At 48.1% G+C, this 16230-nt stretch overlaps 1 protein-coding gene across 1 annotated transcript in view; it reads right to left on the bottom strand.

Annotated features, from left to right (window-relative positions):
• Window positions 1-16230, bottom strand: part of GIGYF2 (GRB10 interacting GYF protein 2) — a 162584-nt gene that overhangs the window by 133778 nt on the left and 12576 nt on the right. The window contains exons 2-4 of the mRNA XM_026649890.2: window positions 14600-14675; window positions 12642-12771; window positions 300-395 (exon numbers count right to left, since the gene is read on the bottom strand). Of these exons, the coding sequence (XP_026505675.1) occupies window positions 300-395; window positions 12642-12771; window positions 14600-14640 (267 nt within the window). The 5' untranslated portion in view covers window positions 14641-14675. The remainder of the gene's footprint in view (window positions 1-299; window positions 396-12641; window positions 12772-14599; window positions 14676-16230) is intronic.

Below are 16230 nucleotides of genomic sequence, written 5' to 3'. Positions count from 1 at the left end.
TGCTATTAATATAGCAGAAGCAGAATGGTGAACAAAGGGACTCTGGTTAAACAATATAGGATGGCAACTGGGTTTTGATGCCAGGAACATGCACTCTATGCCAAAACAGAGCTCTCTTATAGAGCTCTTTGCTCAAGTCTCCCAGTCTTAACCCTTCCCATACTGATAATCTTATGTTTTCAGATATAAATACAGCCTATTTGTCATCTGCCATTAGTCTAGCCCCAGTCCACAGAACGTTTTAGTTATTCAGATTAATTTTTCAGAAAATCATCTCTTAAACATCTGCAGATACCAACCTGTTCTTCTTCTGTAAAAGGTACAAGTGCCAGTGGTGGCAGGGGCTCCTCCTGTAAAATAGGCTGAAACTCCTTATCCAGAAGGTCTGAAGGTATCTGCAGGGAAGGAAGATGGCATGTTAAGAGCTACACTACAGATCAAGCATTACACCCCAGTACACACATTCCAGAGATGGCACTATGCACTTTCTAATCTCCACCAACCAAACTCTCTCTGTTCAATACCTACCTGTCTTTCTCCAGGGTTCTGGAAGCCCACATTCATGAACAGAGCCAGCCAAGAGAACAGTTATTTACTTTACTGTAAAGCGTGATTCTTAGAAATATTTTGTCCATGTGGATGCTACTCTAGGTGTACGTGCACCCCATGCACATGCAAATGGATTCTTTTAGCCAGCAGGTTCCACTGGGGCGATACCTGTGCCTTGCATGTCCTCATACCCCTCACCCAAGGACATCAAAGGTGAAGCAAGCCCAACTGCCCTTCAGGTCCTTTGTCAATACAGAATTATAGTATAAAGCACTCCATTTTAGCAGGGAAGGAGGACAGGTCGTGGGATCCAAATGAACAAAACAGCTCAAAGAACCACAGTTACTGTTGAGAAAGCAATTATTCATTCTTCAAGTATTTGGCCACATGGATCCCACTTATATAGCAATTCGCTCTAAGGAAGTAGATGCTAAGAGTCCTGTTTGAACAGAGAGACTGCAGGCCTTACCAAATTGGACATCTAATCTGGCAACTAGGGAGTAATATATTGTGTGAATGTGTGTAGTGAACTTCAGGTAGCTGCCCTGCAAATCTCAAGCATGCAGATGAAGCTGTTTGGGCTCTACTCATGCACGCCATAATGCAAGAGGATGAATTAATTTAGACAGTTCATACAGATCTTTATACAATTGGATACTAACTAGGATGATAGTTTGAGTCAAAATGGCCTGTCCCCTACATCTAGTCCCAAAGAATACAAAAAGCCTGGGCGACTTGCAGAAAACAGTTACCTTTTCCGTAACTGGTGTTCTTTGAGATGTGGTGCTCATGTTCATTCCACAATAGGTGTGCGTGCTCGCCAGGTGCACTAGTGCCGGAAGTTTTTCCCCTAGCAGTACCCGTAGGGGAGCTCCCCTAGCGACCCCTGGAATGGCGCCTCTATGGCACAGTATAAGGGGCATTGCACGCTCCCCCCATCCTCAGTTCCTTCTTGCCAGACAACTCTGACAGGGGAAGGAGGGCGGGATATGGAATGGACATGAGCAACACATCTCGAATAACAACATTTACCGAAAAGGTAACTGTCTTTTCGTCTTCGAGTGATTGCTCATGTGCATTCCACAATTGGCGACTCCAAGCTATATCGGTTGGAGGTGGGTAGGAGTTCACAGACTCTCGGGACGGAGTACAGCCCTGCCGAACCTGGCGTCCCCCCTGGTTTGGGAGACGATCGCATAATGTGAGGTGAACAGAAGACCATGTGGCAGCCCTGCAAATGTCCGGAATGGAGACATGGGCTAAAAAGACAGCCGACAAGGCTTGTGCCCTAGTTAAGTGTGCTCTCACAATCGACGGCGGGGATTCCCGCCAGGTCGTACCAGGTACGGATACACAAAGCAATCCGGTTGGAGAGCCGCTGAGTGGAGATCGGCCGACTTCTCATGCGTTCAGCCAAGGCGATGAACAGCTGCAAAGACTTCCTGAACGGCTTAGTCCACTCCGGGTAAGTCCACTTAGTCCACTCCCAGAGCGGCTTAGTCCACTCCCAGAGCCCATCTCACATCCAGCGTGTGGAGGCGGCGCTCCTCACTGAACGCATAGGGCTTGGGACAGAGGACCATGTGGTAGGTGGAGACCACCTTAGGGAGGAACAAAGGAAGTGGTCGGAGCCGGACCTTATCCTTCTGGAACACCATGTACGGGGGCTCGGAGGTCAGGGCCTGAGCTCCGAGACCCTTCTAGCTGACATGATCGCCACCAGGAAGGCTACCTTCCACGAGAGGTGCGACAAGGAGCATGTAGCTAGCAGCTCAAAGGGGGAACCCATCAACTGGGCCAGCACCAAGTTCAGGTCCCACTGCGGGAAGGGGGGGGGCCTAACGTACGAGAAGAGAATCCAATCCCTTAAGGAATCGGCCAGTCATAGCATGTGAGAATACCGTGTGCCCCTGCACTGGCAGGTGGAAGGCCGATATGGCTGCCAAGTGCACCTTGACGGACGAGGGCACTAGACCTTGGGCTCTAAGGTGAAGGAGGTAGTCTAAAATGAGTTGGATCGGAGCAGCCACGGGCGAAACACCCCGCTCAGCTGCCCACTGGGAAAACCGAGACCACTTTGCCAAGTAGGCCCAACGCGTGGAGGGCCACCTGCATTCAAGAGGACACGCTGAACCCCTTCCAAGCACCTCCTTTCCTCCCGGCCTAACCATTGAGCAGCCACGCCGTGAGATGGAGTGCCGCTAGGTTGGGGTGGAGGAAGCGGCCCTGGTCCTGGGAGAGCAGATCCGGGCGGGACGGCAACGGCCACGGCGGGTCGACTGCCAGGCCCGTGAGAGTCCCATACCAATGTTGCCTGGGCCACGCTGAGGCGATCAGGAGGACCTGGGCCCTGTCCGTTTTTATCTTCTCCAAGACCTAGCCGATCAGTGGAATCGGGGGGAAGGCATAGAGAAGCTGGACCAACCAGGATAGGAGGAAGGCATCAGAAATGGCGCCCACTCCCAACCCCCTCTCCCTCCTGGAGCAGAAACGGGGACACCGGCGGTTCTGCCAAGTCGCAAACAGGTCCACCTGGGGAGTTCCCAATCCTGTGCACAACCTCTGGGTGTAGCAACCACTCGTTCTGAGAGAAGTCTTGGTTCAGGCAATCCGCCCACAAGTTCCAGGCGCCCGGTAAGTGGTGGGCCTGTAGGCAAATGTCATGGGCTATACAGAAGTCCCTCAGCCTGAGGGCTTCCTAGCAGAGGAGCGGGCCCCGCCTTGCCTGTTGACATAAAACATCAAGGCCGTGTTGTCCGTGAGAACCCTGACCACTCTGCCCTCCAGGTGCGAGCGGAAGGCCACGCATGCCAGCCAGACTGCCCTGAGCTCCTTGACATTTATATGCAGGGCAAGGTCCTGCACGGACCACAGACCCTGGGTCTGAACATTCGCCACATGGGCTCCCCACCCCAGGTCCGACGCGTCTGACACCAGCTCCACTAATGGGGGCCTGCCCCTGAACGGGACCCCGTGGACCATGTTCCCCAGAGAGGACCACCATTGTAGGGAGGCGATCACCGGCTCGGGCACAGTGAGGACTTTGTCCATCCTGTCTCTGGACTGGGAGAACACCGAGGCCAACCAGAGCTGGAGGAGCCTCAGCCTGAGTCTGGCATGGCGAACCACATATGTGCATGCCAACATGTGACCCAGGAGCTGGAGGCACACACTGGCTGTGGTCACGAGGAACCTTGTGACTGTGTCGATGAGCCCTTTCAGGGTCTCGAATCTGTCTGGTGGGAGGGAGGCCCTGGCCAATGTCGCGTCCAGAACTGCCCCAATGAACTCTATGCCCTGCACCAGGACGAACGTGGACTTGGTGTTGTTTACTAACGGGTCCAGAGTGGCGCACGTGGACAGGAGTGCCGCCACGTGATCCCGCACCTGCGACCTGGAGCTGCCCTTGACCAGCCAGTCATCCAGATAGGGGAAGATCTGAACCCCACGACATCTGAGGTAGGCCACCACCAAGGACATGCACTTCATGAATACCCTGGGAGCAGTGCACAGGCCAAACGGGAGGACCGTAAATTGGTAGTGCTCCTGCCCAACCATGAAACGAAGGAAACGCCTGTGTCCCTCGAATATATGAATGCAGAAGTACATGTCCTGCAGATTGAGAGCAGCGTACCAGTCCCCGGGATCCAGGGAGGGGATAATGGAAGCCAGAGAGACCATGCGCAACTTGAGCTTTACAGTGTACTGGTTCAGGCCTCACAGGTGGCCTTCGGGATAAGGAAATAGCGGGAGTAGTACCCCTTGCATTTGAACTCCACTGGCACCACTTCCACCACTCCTAAGCCAAGGAGCCACCCCACCTCCTGCTCAAGCAGGGCCTCGTGAGAGGTGTCCTCTAGGAGGGATGGGGACGGAGGGTGATTGGGCGGGGTAGAGGTAAACTGGAGGGTGTAGCCCCGGGAGACTGTGTTGAGGACCCAACGGTCCGAAGTCAGCCGCGACCACTCTGGGAGAAAAGCACACAACTGGTTGGAGAAGGGAAGCTTTATTGCGGGTCAATCCCTGGTATGAACTGGTAAGTCGCCCCCAGGCGTCCCGTCAAAACTGACATTTCCCCATCTGTTTACCCTTGGAGGGCACAGACTGGGGGGCAGACCGGGACTGTCTCTGCAGGAGTTTCTTATAGTCCCGTGACTTTTTATAAAGGGGTTCATATTTAGAGTGGGTGGCCTGGGTGGGAGCCTGCTGAGGCTTAAACTTGGTCCTGGCTGGAGCCAGGACGTAGAAGCCAAGTGTCTTGAGCATTGTGCAGGAATCTTTCAGGCCGTGCAATTTTACGTTCGTCTGTTCCACAAACAGGGCCTTGCCATTGAACAGAAGGTCCTGCAAGGAGTTCTGCTCCTCACTGGACAGCCCAGACAGCAGGAACCACAACACCCTCCTCATGGATACCGCAGAGGCCATAGATCTTGCAGCCGTATCCACGGCATTGGACGCTGCCTGCAGGGTTGCCCTGGCAGCCGCTGTATCCTCCCCCACCAGAGCTTTGAACTCCTTCCTGTCGCACTCCTGGAGGGAGTCCTCCAATTTGGGTAGAGAGCCCCACAATTGAACTCATACCGACCCAGGAGGGCCTGATGGTTCACCATCCTTAACTCGAGGACGAATAAACCTCTCCCCCAAATAAGTCCAGCCTTCTTGAGTCTTTATTTTTCAGAGTAGGGGCTGATTGGCCCTGCCTCTCCCTATGGTTGACCAACTCGACCACCAGGGAGTTGGGGGCAGGGTGGACGTACAGGTATTCATGCCCCTTGGCAGGCACAAAGTACTTCCGTTCCGCACTCTTAGAGATGGGAGGCAAGGAAGCCTGGATTTGCCACAAGGCATTTGAAGGACGTTGAAGAGGAAGTCCGAGGGTTCCTCCACCTCCTCGGCCTGAAGGTTGAGGCTCAATGCCACCCTTTTCAATAGTTCCTGGTGGGCCTTAAGAGTCCTTCTGCAGAACAGTGGGAGGAGGGGCCACAATCGCCTCATCAGGGGAGGATGAGGATGTGGGTTCGGTATTCTGCATACCCACCAGTACTGGAGGTCCCACCACTTGGTCGCCCTCTGGGTGTGGAACCGAAGATGCACACCCCACGACTTCTTTCTGGGAGGCTGGGATAGGGAGGCTGACTGTCTCTCCAAGGCTCTGGCCACCGAGCAAGCCCCCACCGGAGGCTGCGTCGGGGGCCACGGGGCCCATTGGTATCATGGTGCCGCCACCACTGCACCTGCTGTGGCACCGGTGGAGCAGGCTGTTCAGCCTGACTAGCCTGTCCCATAGACTGACGACTACGAAGGGAGACCAGGCGGAGTGGTGGCATCGGGAACAGTGCCGACCATGAGACCGTGGTCCCGACTTGGAGGAGCAGTACCACCAGCAGGAGCTGCTCCACGATGGCAAGGTGACGGCAATCGACGCCCAGGACTGTGGGAGTGGTGCTGCGGCGTGGTCCTGGAGCGAGACGAACGGGAACGGCATCGACACCCGTATCGCAACGGACTACGGTAGCCTCTCGGAGACGAGGATCTCTAGTGCCGTCTGTCCTGGTCTCGACGGGGCCCACTCCCCTCACGAGGTCTACGGTCCCTCGAGGCAGAGCGGTGCCTGGAACCCCTGCCAGTTGGAACCCAGACAGAAAACCTGGTGGGGGTCAACAGGGACCAGCGCGGATTGCGCACGGGGCAGCGAAAGGCGTTGGGAACATTCCCTCGCCCGCAAACGGTACCAACCAGGCGACGGCTGCGGAGATCCAAGCGGTGGCTTGCCTCTGGACTGGAGAGCCAACGGTGGCGGTGCCACTGGTACCGGCAGAGACATAACGTCCCAGGCCGCTTGCAGGGCCTCCGGCGTGGAGGGCAACTGGACATCCGGGGAGGCCAGCACTGAGAGAGCCGGGATACTCTGCTCAACTTGAGTCTGAGGCCTGGAGGCCGACAGGGATCGAGACCTGCCCAAGGTGGGTCTAGTCTCTTCCCCGGTCTTGCTCTGGTGTCTCAGCGGAGACTACTTCTTCTTGGCGTGCCCCACGGACGGGGAGGGGTGCCGACTGGTGGAAGGCACCGCAGGATTGCTGCGCACCGACACAGTGGTACTTGGTGCCAACTTGGAGTCAACACCGACTCCGTGAGAATGGCTCGGAGCCGAACGTCCCTTTCCTTCTTGGTCCGAGACTTGAAAGATCTGCAAATCTTGCAACAATCGCTGAGATGGGTTTCCCCCAGACAGCGTAAACTGTTCATGTGCGGATCACTCACTGGCATCAGCTACCTGCAAGCGTCACATGACTTAAAGCCCAGGGCACGGAGAGTTCAAGAGGAAAGCTGAAGCCAAGCTGGAGCAGAGCAGTTCCGATGCACTTTCACTGGTGGCAAGAAGGAACTGAGGGTGGGGAGAGCACGCAGAGCCCCTTATACCGCACCACAGAGATGCCACTCCAGGGGTTGCTAGGGGCGCTCCCCTATGGGTACTGCTAGGGAAAAAACTTCTGGCACCAGTGCACGTGGCGAGCACGCACACCTATTTTGGAATGCACATGAGCAATCACTCGAAGGGTTTTTTCCTACTGAAGGAGTTATAATAGTGCTATCAACACATCCAGTGTATGAGACTTAAATCTCTCCAGAAGTCAAATGCAGCATAGCTAAAAATACCAGGATATGAACTGATCCAGGTGTAAATCTGAGACTACTTTAGGTGAGAACTTTGGGTGAGGTCTGAGAGTCATGTTATCCTTATACAATAATGCATAAGGAGGCTTTGCCATCAACGCTTGGATCTCGCTCACCCTGTTAGTCAAAGGTGATAGAGAACAAGATTGCAAAGGATCAAAGGAGGGATCCATCAGGGCCAGAAAGACAATATTTAAGATTTTAGAAAAGAGAGGGGCTGCCAAGTAGAGGGAAACTATGGACCATACCTTTCACTAACTTCATAACTATGGAATGTGAAAAGATAGTGTGACCTAAATAGAAGGGTGAGAGGCTCAAATTGCAGCTAAGTGGACTCTAATTGAGCAAATGGTGAGAATTGTTTGCTTCCAAAATAATAAATAGCCCCAAACACTACTAGACAGTGACATCTAGCAAATGCTGAGGAGCTTGGATAGTAGTCTCTACCACTTTAATCTATACGTTAGCCTCGTAGAAGCCTTTCTGCTTTGAATCAGAGTGTCCTGCACTTCAGAAGAGCACCTTCTGTTCACAACGCTCAGCTAGCAAATGTGCATATGGTCAGATGCAGAGATGAAGGACTGGGGGCAGGATTTGGCCATGATCTTGGGAAATAACTTGACAGGTCTGGTAGAGCAATTGGAGAATGCATCCAGAGGTGTATTGGGTCAGGAGTACAAACACTAAGGCTATTGTTAGTAAGGCTTTGTCCTCTCATTTTTCTGAAGACGCTGGGAATTCAATGTGGAAAACACAAGTTTGGTATGGCTTGGTACGTCTGAATTTGCTAGAGGATTCTGGGAGCAGGGATCTTGTCGCATCAGACAGTTGGTATGGAAATTTACTGAGAGTGCTGAAATTGCATTTGAATGGTTAACCAGAGGCTCTATCTGTGTGTGTATTTTCAGCTTGAAATTTTGGTCATGTCAGCCGATGGCCAGCTCACCAAGTAAAGAAAACACAGAAAACATGATTAGTGAGATTGGTACTGAATGACCCAGGTCAAAATTACCCTTTAGGATGGCACCACACTAAGAGCTCAAGTGAATGATAGATGAGAAGGTAAACGTCAACTGATATTTGGTCTCAATCTTGTAGTCCCTTCTAAAAAATTAATTAGAAAAACCAGGAATGGAACACCCACAGGGCATATTTCGAGGACATGTGTCTCCTTTGAGAGCAAGGGGTATAAATGTTCAGAATATCATATAGTTCTTAGTTCCTCTATTAACATCTGAAGAGGTCCATGACGCTGTAAGACAGAGGGTCCCAGGGTAATCAACCCCTTGCTACGAGAGACTTTTCTAAGACTTTTGAACCAGAGGGCCTCGGGGTAACCAAGACCCTGCTTCGGGGGACATTTAACAGACCAAGTACTTGAGAAGAAAAGAAGACTCTATCTAGGACTGGTAGCTATATCTGCTTGGCAAAGCTATATCTGCTTTGCCAATCAGGATACTCTGTAGGGCCAACATAGTTACTGAGGGTATATGCTTGGGGAATTGAAGCTTATTAGGAAGCTGTATTATATAACCTTTTACTGCTTGTGTAATTCTCTCTTAAACTGCTGTGCACTGAGCAAATTGAATCCGAATTTTCTGGTAACAATCTGCCCAGCTGTGGGCCATTAAAGATCCATTTCAACATCTCTCACCTACAGGGTTGGAAACGTGTGGGAGGCACCCTCCTCTTCAGCATAACATTTGACACTTTGTTAAAGTTGGTGACAATTAAGTCGAAGAATGAGGGTCCCCATTAGAGGAAGATTTGCTGGAGGACAGAATCCTTGAGAGCCCATTCTTGATTGTTGGAGTACTTCCTGTAAGGATAATCTGGTAAATACAGCTGTGGAAGTAATCTAATGTTGTATGCATTGCTTCCATAAATGTATTGTCTCCTGACAGAGGAGATTATCTCACTCTCCATTCTCTGCTGACATAGTGTGCATTGCTGTAGTATCGTCTTTCAGAGTTTGAATCACGGCTCCCTGGAGGAGGATCAGGAAAGCTTTACATGCTAAATGTATGGCTTTCAGCTTCAGCATGTTTATATGGATATGAGATTCTTTTGGGGACCAAAGATAGGATGTGGAGCTCACATGGATGCTTCCCAGAAAACCTATTACCCCATTCGAGGTAGAGAGGCGTGAAGCATAAAGTATGTCCTGGCAGATTTCTTATGGATCCTTATAGGAGACTAGAAAGGACAGCAATTCTGGAGGGACTGAAACCTGTAAGTCTATGCAGTATCTGCTGGGCTGATAAAACAGACTTCAATCATCCCTATAGGGGAAAAAGTGACAATCTGAATGCAGTGTCATTAAAGCGCAAGCTGCCATGTGACCTAATAAGCTGAGGCAGTCTCACACTGAAGCCTGGGGATGACTCTTCAATTCTGAGATGATGTCCACAATGGCACAGAATTTCTTCAGGCTCTTGCTGTTTTAGAGTTCATAGGAGTGGTCCTGAACTCAAATTGTCTGAGTCAGAATAAAAGTGGATTTCTCATGGTTTGCACCGAGTCTCACTGGAGGTAAAGAGCTTGAGGACTATTCTTATTGAGCGAGGTACCTTCTGAAGAGATTTGCCTTCAAATCAGCCATTCCTTCAGGGTATGGATAGGTGAGCTGCTGGGCACTTGCTAAACTTTTTTGTTGCCGTGGAAAGTCTTACAGGCAGAACTCCGTGCAGATAAGTGTGAGCTACACACTAGGAAACAAGGTATTAACTGCCTTCTGGATGGACAGACACAGAAACATGCATACTGGAAGTCAAAAGCTGCAAACTAAAGATCTACAGAAGGTTTTAGATCTACGGAAGATCTACAGAAGGTATTATGGATGCCTAGAGTGACTATCATTCATCAAACAATGGATGAACTTGCTGAGGTCTAGAATGAGAAGCCATCCTCCTTTCTTCTTTGGGATAACCTCCCCCTCCCCCCACCCCCCCCAACTTGAGAAGCACCTCCTCCACTACTCCAAGTTATAGAAGGGAGTCCACCTCTTGTCTAAACAGCATCTTATGAGAGCGGTCCTTGAGGAGGGCTGGATTTGAAGGGCACGGGGGCTGGCACTCAAACTGGACCAAAATCCTTTGTTGATGACTACTGGAACCCAGTGGTCCACAGCAATTGCAGTTCAGACCTCCAATAAGTAAAAAAGGCAGCTGCCAAACAGGAGGGGAGGCAGTGCAGGAATACATCCTGTCAGATCAGCCCAGGGTTCTTGACCATGATGTCTAACTTGCTGCCTGGATCCAGATGCAACCTGAGTGGTAGCTGAAAAGAAGGCTGAATTGCTTCTTCACTGGAAGAAGGGGGTTTCTTTCTGGGAGGCTCAGCAGATTTCTGCTGGTAATATGAGCATTCTCTTTGAGGTTTATCCTCTCTCCTCCTCCAAGCTGGAGGATAAAGGCCCAGGGAGCAAAGAATTGTCCTGGGATTCTTCAAAGAATGTAGCTCTTCATCCATGTTAGAATTAAGTCAGACCCTTCAAATGGCACCTCCTCAATGGTGACCCTAGTTCTTTAAGTACATCTGATGATTTCAGCCATTAAGATTCAATATGGTAATAGAAGTAGACATAGCTCTCACATCTAGAGCTGCCTGCAACAATGTCTTGGCAGTCAGTAAGAATGGACCTCAGCTCCTCTATAGAGTCCTGAGGTAGTTTATCTACAAAATGGGAGATCTTATCCTACTAGAGGTAGACATATATCACTGTCAAAGGTTAATAAATTTACTATAAGAACCTGAAGGTTGACTGCAGAGTAAACTTTTCTCCCAAAAAGGTCTTGTTTCTTTAGGTCCCTCTCTTTAGGAGTCATCTTAGCAAGTCCTGGTTTTATTTTCTCCTGCACTGCAGCGAACTCTAGTGAACTGGGGCAGGGTGAACATAAAAATACTGGAACCTTTAAGGAGAGACCTAGCAAGGACACACTGATCTTTCAGAAGTTGCAGGGCTGGAGGCCAGTGATTTCCTTAAGTCCTTGGCAGGTTTGAAAATAACTTCATATGTGGTGTGGCTAACCTGCCTGATATTGTGGGATGCAACATGTTAAATAATTTATTGACTTCCTTGGGCCACTCCCAATGTCCAAGGTATCTGCTATATGTTTTAACAGGTCTTGAAAAGCCTTAAAGTTATCAATAGCAGATGGTAAATTAGGCTTAACAGCTGCATCTGGGAAGGTGTATGGGATGACTACTGGTACTGTAGGAGCTATTCTTCTTCCCTATCCTCCCCATTTTTGGCCACCATGCTTCACAACATGAGGACTCCAGAAGGCCTTGTGCTCCAGAAGGCCTTGTAGAAAGAGACCTGTGATGAGACAAAGGAACTTTCGATGACTGAGGTCTAGGAAGTAGAGTTTTAGGGTTCCAAAGTGGCCAGTAAGGCCAGGTTTGCATGACATCAGGTATGGTATATGGCACTAAGGTGGAGATACCCATAGGGTCTGGATTCTGTCCAACCCATGTCTCTTTTGGTGTCAATGAGAAGAGTGCCCTCTAGACTTCCTTTTGGACTTCTATTCATAGACACTGGAGATTAGGGGACAAATCTAGGAGAAGGTTCCCTATTATGATCTGACAAAGAAAAGACAGGAATACACTTCCTCATACAGGGCAGCCAACCTCAGGTGTTGATAGAGGCTGAGGAGACCAGGATATATGTCTATAAATCAGAAAGAGGGGCTCCAGAGGAGCTTGGTGGATAACAATTTTATTAGTCTGAACATCTTTGGTTCTGATACTGACAGAAGCCTGTTACTGCCACTGGACTGAATAATGGATTCTGGCATAATGACAAGGTTTTTAGGAACTGGAAAGGACAGTACCAAGCGAGGCAGAACCAAGGGTATCAGTACCAAAGGAGGTGTCATTGAAAGCACCAATGCCAAAGTGGAATGATCAGTGACCAGAGTAGGTGCAGGATTTAACTTCTTGCCAACAGGCCAAGGCAGATAGCTACTGTAACTACACTACAAAAACTCTAAACCTTAACTAAAAGAGCAGAGCTGCAGGGTAGCAGATGGACACTGCTAAGTTCCATCCTGCTGCCAGGAGTGGTAAGAACTAAGGGCAGTTGGGTCTGCTCCACCCTTTATGTCCTCAGGTGGGAGATGGGGACACTAGGACATGCAGGTTGCAGGCATGCCCCCATGAACACTTCTGGCCAAAATATTCCAATCTCATATGCATGGTGCACATGTGCACCTAGAGAGAAAACCACATGGACATATACCGGTACAAATAACCTGCACTTTTGTTTTCCACTAAGGAATATGCACTTAAAAAAAAAAAAAAAAAAAAAAAACTGGGCACACATTGTACAGAGAGACCTCTTTCCATAATTACAAGATTGTGGGATTACAGACGAGCCTTCTTCCTACCCTCCCTCTCCCACCCCCACACACCTTATTATCCTTTAGGAAAAGTGCTAACATTTCTTCTCTCCCATAGCGATAATCTGCTAGTTTGTACTTTGGCAAAGCAGGAGAAAGGGGAGGCGAAGTCACGCTCCCGCCACTGGACAGAGCTCGCAGCCTAGAACAAAGCAGAGGAGGAACAAAATTAAACTGGACAGAATCTATACCTGTGCTATCATATCACTGCACCAGACATGAAATAGAGTTTGAGATGGATAAAATAAATCCAACAATTGGAACAGATTGGCTTCACAGATACCCTATAGCAGTAGAGGAAAAAATCCCAGGACTAGGTTTTTTGTTTTGTTTTGTTTTTTAAAAGAAACCCTGCTTACCACACAATGGCACCAGCATAACAACAACACTCTGCTGATGTATAATTAAATTTCTCCCTACAAGCACATCAGGAAACACTATCCACCAAAGCATTAGAAGATGGCATGGTTTCACAATTACTTTTCTACACCCCATGGATTACCTTTCTTGGAAGCCGTACTTTACCTCTTAGTCTAAAACAATACCAAAATAAACAATTTTAAGCTTTATAAAATGTCCTGCAAACATTAGACAATTTTAGTATTTTAAACACATTTTTAGATTACTGCTTTCAAACATGTCTGCAAATTGTGTCTGCTCCCTAAATCAGAAGAACTATCTTTAGGTGTGCAAGAGCTGTACATTTCTTGGAACCTCTTCTAAGATCACAAACAAGAATAATTAGTATGATGATTTTCCTGACGTGGACACCACCCCACAAAGAAGTGGGACTGAGACAATGACCTCCATTAAAAAGACATCCAGTCTTCATTTAAGACTTCAAGTGATGGAGGGATAATCTGCCACATCCCTTCGTAAACTGTTTCAATGTTTAATTACCCTCACCATTAATAATTTGTGCCTTACTTTTCTAGCTTTGGCTTCCTACCACTGTGGCTCTAGTTATGACTGGACTGCTAGATTAAACAACCATGTAGTATATTTTCTCCCTGTATAGGTACACTCAGTGATCAAGTCAACCTCTCAACCTACTTTTCAGTTAACTGAATAGATTGAGATTAAGCTTAAGTGTCTCATTATAAGACATTTTCCAAACAAATCATCCTGTAGTTCTTTCCTGAACCCTCTCCAATTGTTCTACATCCTTTTTAAAATATGGCCCCTCCCCCCAATAATTTATCCATCCAAGGATCATGCTAGCTCTTTTGAAGCAACATCAATTGATATCTTTGTGCACGGTCTCAGCAGAGAGGTCAAGACTGAATAAGCAAGAGGGGCAAATACTGAACTACCATCACACCTCTAGAACAGTCTTTATCAGGTCAAGGACAAAGCACATTGGATGGGTATTGTAATAAGACTCTCAAACAATCACTGCAAGATGATGCAACATTCCAACAATACATGCATGGAAGCCCACTCTTAACATGGGTATTTTTTCTTATGAATAAATACTGTGAATGTGGTGGGAGGGAAAAGGGGTACAAATTTCTCAGACACACTCCACCTTACAAGTTTTTATTTTCAAAACTGAAAACAAAAGGCTTATGTATCTGTAGAAAAAGTCCATCATGGGTAGTGTAAGTACTAGTTTCCTCACCAATATGCCTCATATACAAGGATCAACCATCTCAAGCATCAAGATAGTTCTTCACCTTTCTTGTTCATTCCTTGGACATTCTGGAGAGTCTGATGTGTATGTGTTAGTTATTACAATGACATGAAACCTCCAATTCCTTTCACACAGAGCACTAAGCAGTCATATGATGAAGATTACTTTTAGTCACTATAGACCAGAACTAGATTTGAGTAAGTGATTAACAGACACTGTATCCAATTCAGTTTTATAACCCATTCAGCCTCTCCCTCCTCCCAAATATACATGTCCATGAAGCCTTCCTAGTTTTCAGAACAAGGTCCCAAACTCTGACAAAACAGAAAAGACTCACCATTCAGGCCCAAAGTTAAGTGTCTGAGTTTCTGCTGCCATTTTCTTCTTTTCTACTCTTCTTTAAAAGTGTTAACCTAAAAATAAATAAACAAACAAACAAACACAAAACAAAACACAAATGAAGAATATCATGAAGACAAGGGAGTAATTTATTTCTTCATAAGGTTAACATGTCCTCAATACACAAAAGCAGACTGCAGCTGGACATCCCAGCAATAAGAAATGCTAAAAGAGGTAACGGATTAAGTGGGTTCCACTAGTGAATCTAAGCTCTATAATGCAATTCAATCTGAGATACAATTATTTTAGATAATAGGATATTTGGTCCCAGATACCACTTGCAGCACCCCTAATTTGATCATGGGCAGAGGAAGAAACAAGGCAATTTGTACAGTCTCTTTTGATATCAATGAGCAATAAGACACACCTGAACACACCAGCAAATACCTACTTAGGAACCACTACTGCTTTCCTCCGCAGAAGAAAAAGTTTGATTAATGAAGTCACAGCTATACAATTCATAAGTTACAATAAATTACAGAGCTTGAAAAATCCAGTTACTTATCCATGGCAAATAGCAAGATTTCCTGGGCAAGTGCCAGGATATTTCATTTAAAATTTTCTATTACTTACAATTGCAAAAAAAAGAGGAGATTATGTACCTGTAACTGGTGGTTCTTCAAGACGTGTGGTCCCTATCTGAGGGTTTACACATGCATGCCATGTGTTCCAGGAGCAGAAAATCGTAGTGTCTTTTGGTCCGCACATATGTCCTTGCCTCATCTAATGGTTTCATCTGAGGTAATAAAGGGCAGGGCGGATAGACCGCATCTCCAATTCCTTCTCCATCGCAAACTGAACAGATCCACAGAAGGAGGAGGAGGATGGGAACTGAAATACAGATAGGGACCACACATCTCAAAGAACCTCCAGTTACAGATAAGTAATGTCCTCCTCTTCTCTGAGTGATGGTTCCTACTTTAGTCCACTGAGGGTGATTAACAAGCAGTACCTAATTGGGAAGAAGGTGCAAGGATGAGGATAGAATGGTTGTGTGGAGGACAGCCACACCGAATGAGGCATCCATTGCAGAGTTCTGCACCAAGGCATAACGTGCAGTGAAGGTATGTACTGAACTCCACGTGACCGCCCTACATGTGTCTTGAAGTGGTTCATCATGGAGGGTGGCTATAGTTCGCGCCTGGGCTCACGTGCAATAGGCTCTCACCCCAAGGGGTGAAGACTGCCCAAACAACTGATAGATTGTAATGCACCCAAACATCCACTTGGAGATTCTTTGTGTGGAGACTGCTTGCCCCTTAACTCTCTCAGCTATCGTGATAAACAATCTAGGAGACCTCCTGATAGGTTTTCTCCTCTGCAGGTAGAAGGCCAAGGCCTGGCAGGCGTCAAGGGACCAAAAGTCATCGTTCCTCTGCCGACGTGAGAGGCTTTGGAAAGAAAGCAGGTAAAGTGTATGGGTTGGTTGAGATTAAACTGGGCTATGACCTTTGGTAGAAACTTGGGATGTAGCCACAGAGAGACTGTGTCCTTATGGAAAGTGGTGAAAGGGGGGTCTGCCATCATGACCCCAAGTTCACCTACCTTTTTCGTTGAAGTGATAGCCAC

Source organism: Terrapene carolina, unplaced genomic scaffold (assembly GCF_002925995.2).
Source record: "Terrapene carolina triunguis isolate 2854851 unplaced genomic scaffold, T_m_triunguis-2.0 Scaffold88, whole genome shotgun sequence".
Classification (NCBI taxonomy): domain Eukaryota; kingdom Metazoa; phylum Chordata; order Testudines; family Emydidae; genus Terrapene; species Terrapene triunguis.
The sequence above is the reverse complement of the archived record's forward strand: the minus strand, read 5'-3'. Positions and strand labels throughout refer to the sequence as shown.